Source organism: Vidua chalybeata, chromosome 10 (assembly GCF_026979565.1).
Source record: "Vidua chalybeata isolate OUT-0048 chromosome 10, bVidCha1 merged haplotype, whole genome shotgun sequence".
Taxonomy (NCBI): Eukaryota; Metazoa; Chordata; class Aves; order Passeriformes; family Viduidae; genus Vidua; species Vidua chalybeata.
The window spans coordinates 9,880,493-9,891,746 of record NC_071539.1 but is presented as its reverse complement, the minus strand read 5'-3'; the positions used below and the strand labels follow the sequence as shown (position 1 = coordinate 9,891,746).

Below are 11,254 nucleotides of genomic sequence, written 5' to 3'. Positions count from 1 at the left end.
CGTTGGCGGGAAAACTATAATTTTTAACAGTTCCAGCAGGTGTCCAGGCGTGTCCGAGGCGGCGAGCCCCTTGCACGCCGGCTGACCCGAGGAGAGGCTGGCCCGGCCCGGCCCGGCCCGGCCCGGCTCGGACGGACGCGGTGCCCGCGCGGTCCCGGGGCCGCCGGGCGGCGGCCGCGCATGCGCCCCTGCCGCCCGCTCTGGCATGCGCTGTCCGGCCGGGCTGTGGCGGGGAAATGGCGGCGCCGGAGGGCGGCTCTGCTGCGATGCCCGCGGCTTGTCCCGCTCCGCCTGGTCCCTCGGCTCCCGGCTCCTGGAGCCGCTCCTTGGACCGAGCCCTGGAAGAAGCGGCGGTCAGCGGGACCCTCAGTTTGAGCGGCAGGAAGCTCCGGGACTATCCGCGGGCCAGCGCCGCCAACCACGATCTCAGCGACACCACCCAGGCTGGTGAGAGACAGGGCGTGAGGGGGGCGAGGCAGCGGGGAACGGGAGCGGGTGGCTCTCGGAGGGTCTGGGCGTCCTGGCTGCCCTACCAGCCCCTCGCTCAGCACTGGGTCTGAGGTGACCAATTTGCTGTCTCTTCGTTAAATTGAAGCTGGTTTCGCCTCCTCCCTTCGCTCTCCGCCCTTCCTCTCCTCGGCTGAGGCAGGATGGAGGAGCTGTGGCACGGTTCTTCCTTTGCCCGTCTGATGAGATCTCTTCCATTTGTAGGGTTTTTTTTCTTTATCATCTCTACTGTAAAGTGTTTCCCTTATGGGGAACTGTTTGAAAGAGCGTTGTGAGGTTTTTCTCAGTATTGCTGCTCGCTGCTGTGGTTTTAGCCAGTCTTGTTCTTGCTCTGATACATCTATATGTGAATGTGTATATATACACATACGTGTGCACCCTCACAATCTCTCATCTTGTCCTGCTGACACGGGAAACCAGCTTTCCAATAAGGGCTGTCAGGTGTGTGTATGCTAAAGAAACTATTTTTTATAAGCTCTATAAGCTCTTACGCTTCTATTATTGTAATTTCAAACAGCCATAAGAAGATATGAAAGATACTGTGAATATAATCACAGCCTTTTCTTTTTTTCTCCTGTATAACATGGAGTTAAGGATATTAAAGATTGTTAATTACTTTACAAGGTACAGTAAGCATTAGGGCTTTTAACCTCTCTATTCCTTAAAAATATTCATAAGAGTAGACTAAAAAATGCATACTTTGACTGTAAGTACCTTGATCACAAGTGAAAGCACATCTGTGTTTGCATATTACTGTATTAAGTAGAGAGGTGAGACTTGGGAAATGAGAGTTTGTGCAAGATGTAGAAATCTTCTTAATACATGCTGTAGATCAGATTTAGTTTACTTTGGTTGTGCAGTTGTATAAGTGAAATCAACGTAACTTTAAAAGATGTCAGCATGCCATCTGTTTGAAGCTTTGAAATCTAGACTTTTTGAGTTGTAGCTTTTTTCAAGTTACTGTGTTTGTTTTTAAGTAATTCAAAATGGAACCTACTTTAAAATTGTCTTGACTTCATACTCTGTCCTGTCACATCCTACTTATGCAAACATCTCTCACTAACAAACACTCCTGAAAACTCAAGCAAACCTTGAGACAACACTGGTTTGCTTGTCTTGAACACATCTATGCATAGAAAATACTTCTTGTTGGGATGTAAATTTTTGGGGTGTTTTTTGTTTCTTTTGTACAAGTGCAGTTGCACAATGCATGTGTAGTGGATTAATCTGTAAGCAAACACAGCATACACATTTGTGAAGGGTTTGGGCTTTTTGTTTATAACACTATTCATTTACTGTACTCTTAAACAATTTGTGGGAATTCTTGTTTCCACCAAGGTTCCCATCTATTGTGATGAATATTTGCATTGTAGTTGTTCAAGAAGCATTAAATGCTAATAAGCAGCAGTGCATGCCATATACTTTTGTGCATTTATCATCACAATGAACCTTAGAAAAAAGCTAGAACTGTTCTTAAGTTGTAAAAAGCAAAGCTTATTGAGTTTGTGTGGGGACACACATTATGTTTAAATTCTCTGTTTTGAAGGCTGCTGTGAATAACTTCATCTTGTGCTTTTTTTTTTTTTTTAGTGTGATTTGTTGACTTTTTTGGTTTTGTTTTGAATAATGCTAGGCACAGTTTTGTTCATGGGAGACTTAGAATTCTTTTGTACAGGACTAGCCAGAAATAATATGATACTATGTATTTGTGTGTTAGGTGTTATAAACACTTAAAGTAAACACTTTAAACAACACCCCACACTGTAGACTCCCAAGAGGCTTCCTACATGCTGTGCCACAGACTCCAAGCACATGAGATGCTGCATGTCTGTTTTTCATAAAAATGACTGGAATTGTTCCCAATTTACAAATTCAGTTACAAAACTGAAGATGAAACAACGATGTGCAAACCTTCCTCCTCATGTGCCTGAGTAGACACCTCTCTGGTGTGAATCATATACTGATACAGCTCATTCCCATTCTTGTAGCAGTAAAAGTAACTGCATGTCAGTGTAACCACATGGATGCTTACGAGGTGGGAACGAATCACATCCCTCATTAACTGACTACCCTGCCAGGAATCTCACAATGGCCCAAGCCCTGACAGAGCCCCTGGCCTTGCCTGGAAACTGCTCTGAACACAGGTGAACCAGCAAAGCGGGTCAGCAGGAACAGGGTGTAAGAGATCAGAGGTTTGATCAAGTTTGGTTGGGTGCTCTATGTGGATTTTGAGGTTGATGGTAGGTTATGTCAGCAATAAGGTGCATTTCCAGATGTTAAATCAATGGGAAGATCACATTTGGACCTTGTATGGGTTCAGATTTGACAAATACTAACCCTGGTGCTCAAGCTGTAATAGCTTCTAGGTACCATTCTTAACCACTCCCTAAACTGTCACCAGAGCAGCAAAACCAGGTCAGGTTTGCTGCACTTTATTTTTGAACTTAACACAGTAATTCTTTTAGGTGGAAAAATTAAGTTCCTCATTAATCATTTACTTAAGTCCATAAACTTTTCATTGGAAAGTGGATTCTCTAGTCATGTCAGAGCCTTGGCTGCTTCTGGGCACTGCTGTCTTCCAGATGATAAAAACACACATGTGACTTTTTAAACCAATGCTCAAGGTTACTCTCAAAACTGAGTGTATAACTTCAGCAGGCAGTAAAGCAGCAGTGAGTTTCTAGTTGTTTTGTACTTCACCTGGAATTAAGATCGCCTATAAAATCAAATTGAAGATGGGATAGTCTGGAAAGCTTTGGCATGGATTAGCAGGAAGATAACACCCTACAGTGTGTGATGCAGTCACCCATCTCATGTTCTCATATGTGAGGGATATGCAAGAAATGCAGTGTAGTAATGACTAATAACTTGGATACTAAAAGAGTTCCTTTATATTACTCCCTTACAGCTTAATTGAACTGTCAGGAAGTGAGCAGGTTTACAAAGCTCATTGATGATGAAGAATGAGCAAGCTTCTTCATTATTAAATGAAGGATATACTTTCATACTTTTTTCTTTTCATTTTCTTTCATATTTTCATTTAATATTCATTATCTCTCCCCATTTTATCTGAGTTACAACCCATTTGTTCATTCCACTCATGTTCTTGACCACAGAATAGGAAAAAGAAGGGCTATAAACCACCTGAGTTAAATGTGAAAGGAAGCACAGTTGCATTTTGCCAGTATTAATGTAGATTCTGATGTCATTATTTGACAGCTTTCCCAGTGGCCTAAAGCATACATTGAGCAGAAAAGTTATTTGTCAAACCCTCCATGACAGCTGTAATTACTTAAACCACTCACTGTCTCCATTTTTAAAGGAGAAGATGGGAATATGTGGGTTTATGCAATAAAAGAAATGTCTGTTGTATGGAAATTGAGTAAGACAATTACATGCAGCTCACTATGTCTTGTTTCTGGAATATATTAGTAGTAAAAAAGGACAGAAGGACTCTGAACAGGAAGAATAAAATGGTCTGCTGTGCCTTTTCAATGGCTTTGCCAATAAGGCATCTCTAGTTTTATTCTTACTAGCTCTCTGTAGAAGTGGTAAAATCTGACCATAGTGTCAGTACATTTTCTATATGCCAAGTGCTTACATGCATCTAGAAGGACTGCAGTGAGTATGTGAGTGTTCGGCACTAAAGGGTCTCACTGGTGTTCTTCATTCCTGCTAGAAGTTCAGTTGATACTGCCTAATGAAATGTAAAATGGCTTGAGAAGCACAGCATGGCTCAGATAGCAGTGGCCCTGCCACCCAAACATTTGTTCTTAAAGCCACAACAGCACAGTCAAAACTAGCCTAAAATTAATTTTTTTTTTTTTAAATCTCTTTAGGTTACTGTATTTTGAATGTAAACTTATTATGATCTTTAAGGTAACTTGGAAGGAATTGGGATTATTGTTTGTTCAAATCTCAGACTATTTGTCAGCAGAGTTTACAGTTTTAATACTTAGATCATCTAAAGTTTCAATATTAAAACCCAAGACCTAGTATGTCAGTAGGGTCATCCAGATTCTTGTGATTGCATTTGTATCACTGTCTCTACCCTTACCAAAACCCAAAGAGAAATGCCCTGTCCAGAGGTTCTAGTAGCTGTAGGAGTGGGAAGGAGAGAGGATCACAACCCTTCCCCTGACTTTGGACAGTAATCCAGCTGCGTTTTTTCTTAGCTCCTACTTGTGTCACTCCTTGTTTAATTTGATTATTGCTCCCTTTTATTTTTGTTCTTCTTGTGTATCTGTTACTGGGAAGTCTTGACCTCATGTGGTCTGTGTATAAATACTGGCAATTCTTGGCTAATGGAGTTGTCTGCGAGTGGTGCTTTGGTAAATTGCTAAATTAAGGTCACTTCTCTGGCTTTGTTTTTTTGTTACCCTGAAAACATAGAGAGCAGTAGATTGTGGTAGTTTATAGTTAATTTTTGTTGGATGTGCTGGGTTTGGATGGAGACCTGAGGACTGCAGTAATACTCAACTGTTCTTTGCACACAGGAAGTCTTTTTGCCTCACGTTTTATGGCAACTGAGAAAATGCAATCTGAGCTTGTAGTTTCTAATCCTTGTGGCAATAAAAGCAATATGTGACATTCAGAATGCCTTTGTTTAGTGAGTTTATCTTTGAAAACAAACAATAAAGCCCTACCATCAAATTTTACTACCAGGGAGTTCTTGTAAGTGGTGTTCAGTGCTATTGCATGTGTTCCTAGTTACTTCCCTAGTCTTCCCCTTCCTCAACTCCATCATCATCAGATTTTTTTTTTTAATACTGTCCTATCTGCATATGCCCTTGTAGTTATATTTTTGGAGATAACTGTAACTACATAAAAAGTAAAGAGGGTAGGATTCTTAATTGAATATATTGAGCCCTGCAGTCACATGAAGGACAAATTAGAATTTAGGGAAAAAAGGAAATGGCTGCGTTTCTTTCATGATGTTTCCATCTGTGTTCTCCTCTGGTTGTACCTGTGCTTGGAGTTAGAAAATTTATCCTGGCTAAAAACTCCCTGAAGACTGTCATAAATACATAGCCTAATGTGATCCAAGTTCTATGTTGATGCCGAAAGGGGAAGTTCTGTCTTCATCTGCTGCACAGTCAACACCAGCAATTTTAGTGCCTTCCAGCAAGCTGTTTTGTACTCACCTGGCTGAAAACCCAGCCAGTAACTACGTGTATCAAATCCTTGGACAGCTCACTAGGTCTTCACATGCATGTGAATGCCAGCAAATGGGAATGATGGAAGCACTGTGTGGATGGTGGGAGTGAGAGGATTTGTTTTGGCAGATGTGTAAGCTTAAATTGACTCGCACCAGTTGTGAAATCACACCTCGACTCTGTTTGGTAACCTTTTATCACTAACCTGCTGTAAATTTGCTAATCATTTTCTGTCAAACAATCTGCTGGCCTTTGACTCAATGAGCATAAGAATTTTTTATTCTACAATATGGCTTACAGAGTTGAATTTCATTCAGTGAAACTTTACTACTGATAGGTTTGGCTCTTGTGCATCCATTTGGCAAAATACATTATTTTCTATAAGTAGTTTTAAACTGATGGTTCAGGTTTAGAATGCAGTAGATGTAATTAGTTTGTTCAGCAGAAGAACCAGCAGTAAAGAATTAGTTACAACAAACACTGCAAATTATGTAGCATGTGTTAAAATTACATGGTAGCTAACAAAAAGGCTATAACTCAATTCAAGGGTTCTTCTCTCTGTAATAACTAATCAGGCTTGGATCTCATGGTTTCTGGTGTTGGCCAAACAGCTTGAATGGATTGCAGTTGTGTATTCATCTGAAGGCTTGGGCTGTGCAGGATGCTTTCTTCTTCAGCTGCTGTGGCCCCTTCTCCTATGTGGAGGGGTGGAAATCCATTCATGTTAGAAATGTCTTGTGGTTTGATTTATCAGTGTATTAGAGTTAAAAGTATTGCCTTAATTCTCTGAATTACAGATACTTAGAGAAGATGCAAAGGTACAACATTGTGGTCTTTTCTTTATAGGACCGTTGTGTGTTGCATCCTGGGATGGGAGAAAGAGTACGCCGCAGTTGTGCTTCTGTATATGTGCAGGAAGAGGGTTTAATGTTTCAGCTTGAAGTCCCTAAAACTGTCCCAACAGTCCTTGACTTCAGCCTCACAATTCTGCACTACAAACTGCTGCTTCCACTGGCAGCCCATGTGTCTTTCTGGAGTGAGGAGTCTTTGTTCTCTTCTAGATGATAATGTTACTGATTTGAAAGTTAAAGTATTTACACTCATAGCTTTCGCCCAATGAGCTTCAGGCACTCCAAAACGAGAATATACTGAAACCCCCCAACTTGCTATGCAGCCCAGGTGTTGGCTGCTGGAACATATGGTTTGTAACCATAATGTGCTCTGTGCAGAGGGCAGGAGGATTAGGGAGCATCTATTCAGCTCCACCCACCCCCACATTGTTCAGTGACCCATGTGAATTTTAGTCTCTTTATTCAGCTTATTGTTGAAACTTAGCTTTGAATACAGAAACATGTTATTGTTGCCTTGGGCTTTTGGGTAGTGCTCCAGACCATTGAAAAGTTTTCAAACACTATTTTTCATGTAATCTCTGTGCAGTGAAGCATGGTAATGTTACTGCTTCTTATATGTATGAAGCTTGGACTGGTACAGAGTTTGAAAGCATCTGTTGATTTGGGGTATCAAAATTTAAAATACTTTAAAATGCCTGCATTTACAGGCATTATTTTTAAATGTAGCTCTTAGTAACTTCAGATACCTTGGTGACTCCTTAGAAATACTGGGAATCAAGCCCAACAACTAGAAAAAATGTGATTAATTACTGTATTTTTGAAAGATTAGTTTAGAAAATTTGCTTAGTATTATGAAAGAAATATATGGCACTGACACTATGCAATCTATTTTTCCAAAGCAGTGTTCACTAGTTTCAGTTTAACCATCCTTTTTTCTTTGTGTAATTCCCTGGGTTTTTCCCCTAATGGTTTTTCAACAACACTCTCTTCTATAAGACTTTAACTATGATCAGTCCTGATTCTTACAGTAATTTCATCTTGTCTGAAAAAGTCTATTTGAACAGAAAAATTTTGAAGAAGAATGAGAAGTGATATGTGGTTTTTAATTAAAGACATGTGGACAGTAGATATGCACAGGAAATGAGCAATTAAAGTTCTGTGGGCATCTGATGATAGACTTTATCATCCTTGTGCTTGATTTAGCAGAGTTATCCAAGTTTTTAACTGAGTTTTCTCTTTACAAAATATCAGTGTGTTTTCCAGGTTGCTTTCCTGATGCTGAATGCTAAATTCAGGCTGAGTTTTAGTTAGAGATGCAGTCTGAATTTTTTAGCATGGTTAAGTGGAATAAAGCTGGCATCTGTGTGATTCCTCAGGACAGTTCAAACCTTTACGTGTCTCTTAGGTGAGCCAGCAAGGTAGCAAGAGGTTGTCATTTCCTGGAGCCTGTTTGTAGGGTGGGATGCTGTACTTCCAAGTTGTATAGATGTTTGAGGGCAGAGGTGATGGTTGGAGCAGATCTTAGGTGCTGTGTTTGGGTGTTCTGGAGGTGATTATGCTCTACCAGGTGATTATGTCCTACACAGGTTCCTCCCTGTGTTCATGTCACGTGTCTTGTTCCCAGCAATGTTTGTTATCTCAGTTCTGTCCCTTCTGCCCATGTGTTTTTTTCATCTCTTTTATCCCATCTTCCATGCCTTAACACTTTCTTCTTCTCTAGTTAATCTTGCCTGGTCTCAAAAGCCTCTCTCATCACCAACTCTAGTCTTCTCATCCAAGTTGTTAGCATGATAAAAAGAGGAATAACTGATATCTTAGCATTTGGTAGGCAATACCTTTTAAATCAAATCAGAAAATTAATTGTAGGATGCTGATGAGACAAGTAATAATTTGAACATACTTAACTCATGATTACTATTATTTATGGTCACATATATTACCCTTTAGTTCAGTCTTAGACTAAGGCTTCTACTGGTCAGTCATGCTGTTCTCAGGGATTGAGAGTCACTGAGCACAATAATAGCAGGACAATTAGGAGCTTGTCATTACACTCATCCCAAGCTCATCTGTGGAATAAATGTTTTTGTAGAGGGCCATGACTGAATGTGGTTGTGAGCCATAAAATATCTGCTATTTCCTTTCATTCTGCTGGCTTGCAAAGGACTGGGGAGGTTTGTGCTTAGCAAGGTAAAAACATTATCTTTGGAACCCATCTATGCTAAAACAGCAGGTCATCCATTGGAGCTGTAAACTTACAGCAAATATTCAGATGTTAAATATTTCATGGCTCTGTTCTGCTGGGTGCAAATTTTGTCACATCATTCAGGGATGGCTGTGTGTCAGATTGTTATAATTACCATTAAAAGTTAGTGTGGAAATCCCAGGAGCTTCACTGTTGGTAACAGTCATCAAACCTTCACTGGTGATAAGCTCAGAGCTAGCACTGTGCTCTGAGCATGGTGAAGGAAATCACACACACACATTTCTAGTGCTCGTCATTTGGCTGTGAATTATGCAATTGAGTAATACAGATGTGGTATTTTAAACATCTGTCATCTCTACTTTCACAAATATGGTAAAATGAGAAATGCATCTTTTAGGTTCTTTTATCAACATTATATCACTGCAGTTTCTGTTCACAGCCCCTGTATTGCCCTGTAGTGGTTAAGAAATAAGTCTGTGGAAACTCCATTTGAAAAACATGTTATCAGTTTGAAACCAGACTGCTTAAGTAGCTTTCCACATACAAATAAAATTAAATACTATTCAGTTCATATTTCTTTCACTTAAAACACATTTTTCCTCTTTGGATACATAAAACAAAAGGCAAAAATACAGATTTTCATTAATAATGCTGTTGTTGTCTCAGTGCTGCCAGATTTGCAGTATATAAATGGAAGAAAACTTAAGTTTTAATAATGACTGTAATTGTTTCTAAATAGATTTTCAGACAGAAATGTGATTTTTTTTTTAACTAACTTCACCTGTATTCTTGCCATATGATGCAGTTCTTTTCAATTCTTAACCATGCTGAAAATGTTATAAATAGAAATACAAGAGGTTTTAGCTTACATTGCAAGCTGTGTGAGCGATTCTGGGATAACTTAAATGAGGTGTTGTTCTTTGTGTTTTGGGGAAGGGGTTTCCTCTTCTAATGAATGTCTACAGCACATGTCCCTGGGGCTTTCTCAGTATAGGAAGGAGAAATGCGTCGGGTACCTGACAATTGTTAGGGATAACAAAAGCAAACAAACACTAAGACCTGAGTAGAACCCTGAGATTTTCTGTTCTCCTGTCTGTGGGCTGCCTGCCACTTCACCCTTGGAGAAGCACTTTGTACTTTTGTTCCCCTCAGCTGGAGGTGTTTCAATCTGCTGAACACTGGTGTCTGTTTTTTAATCATTCTGGAAGAAAGTGTGTGCATACTTACATTATGCTTTTTAGATTTGCCTGTTCTATTTCTATTCTGGTTTGGACCATAAAGAAATCCTGCTATCACTGCATTTCCCAACTCTTTGTATCTTGTTTTCTCTATTTAGTGTGGCACATTCTGCTTCCTTCCTGTGTGCACCACGACATCCTTATGTCAGAGGCATTTAAAGAAGAACTTGTTTGGTGTGTTGTTTTACTTCTCAGGCAAAAGCATGTCATTTTAAAGCTGGAAAGCATAGTTTGTTCTCCATGAAGAGAGGAGGAAAAAAAGAAATTACAAGACATCCATCTTACGTGGGGGATGTTTTTTAATCTAATTTCAAGCTTTATATGGCATTTAAGTGAATTCATTGAAACAGGTTTTTCATATGCCTTTGTATTTTATTTCCATGCCAGATGATTTGAAGCTCTGTGACTACGTTACATAATATCATAAAATTGCACATTCTGCAGAAGAGTCATTTTGAGTGTACTGTTGGTATTAATTTTTAAAGGCAATGTCAAACTCCAGTGGCAAACTTTCATTACCAAAATTTTTTGTCAGTTTATAGCAACTTATCTTATGATCTGTCACTCTTGCTATCTTACTCTGTACCAGTGAAATGCAGTACTCTATTTTACTTAGTATTTCTTGTCACAGTTACAGCAGTTGTTTCTTCCTTTGCTGTAGATGCTGTTTAAATAAAAAATTCTTGTTTACTAAATACTGTCAGGAGAAATACAAACTAAAATAGTTTTATTTTCAAATATAGTTTGTGGTGAGACTTTTCACAAGTTTATTATTCTTTCTTTATAGTGGCCAGGGAGTTTTATTTACTTCTGTTAGAAGTAGAGATGCATTTCTGTGCCTCTGATGATCTGAGGATAGATTTTCTTCATCATATTGTGCTTACAATAATGAACTCAATATTACTTTCAGGGCAAGAGAAATACTCTTACTGCCACTATTGTTCATGCTTTATCATAATTTCTTTTATATATCTTCAAATATCCTGCTTGACTCACATTTTCCTACCCTTATTTGTGGTTTTTTTTTTTTTTTTTTTTTTTTTTTTTTTTTTTTTTTTTTTTTTTTTGCTGATCACTTCCATATTTATACTGAAGTTAGATGAATCTTTTACTACTATGCCATTTTTATGATACTGTTCAAATATTGCACATCAGGGCCAATTATTTTCAGTGTCTAATCAGCCCTTCCAGTTTCCTGTGTGTGGTTCAATGGCTTGTTTGCTATTCTGTGAATATCAAATCTGTAATTTCTTTGCTGCATCAAAGCTCTTCTCTCTTATCTCCCCACAGCCTGTGTAG

General features: G+C 39.3%; 1 protein-coding gene across 8 annotated transcripts in view; it reads left to right on the top strand.

Moving 5' to 3' along the window:
* The first annotated feature begins 236 nt into the window (after positions 1 to 236).
* Positions 237 to 11,254, top strand: part of LRCH3 (leucine rich repeats and calponin homology domain containing 3) — a 61,453-nt gene continuing 50,435 nt past the window's right edge. For 6 of the 8 annotated variants that reach the window (XM_053951511.1, XM_053951512.1, XM_053951514.1 and 3 more), the window contains exon 1: positions 237 to 447. In XM_053951511.1, the coding sequence (XP_053807486.1) occupies positions 237 to 447 (211 nt within the window). The remainder of the gene's footprint in view (positions 448 to 11,254) is intronic. The other 2 variants (XM_053951515.1, XM_053951513.1) reach the window with 1 other exon arrangement.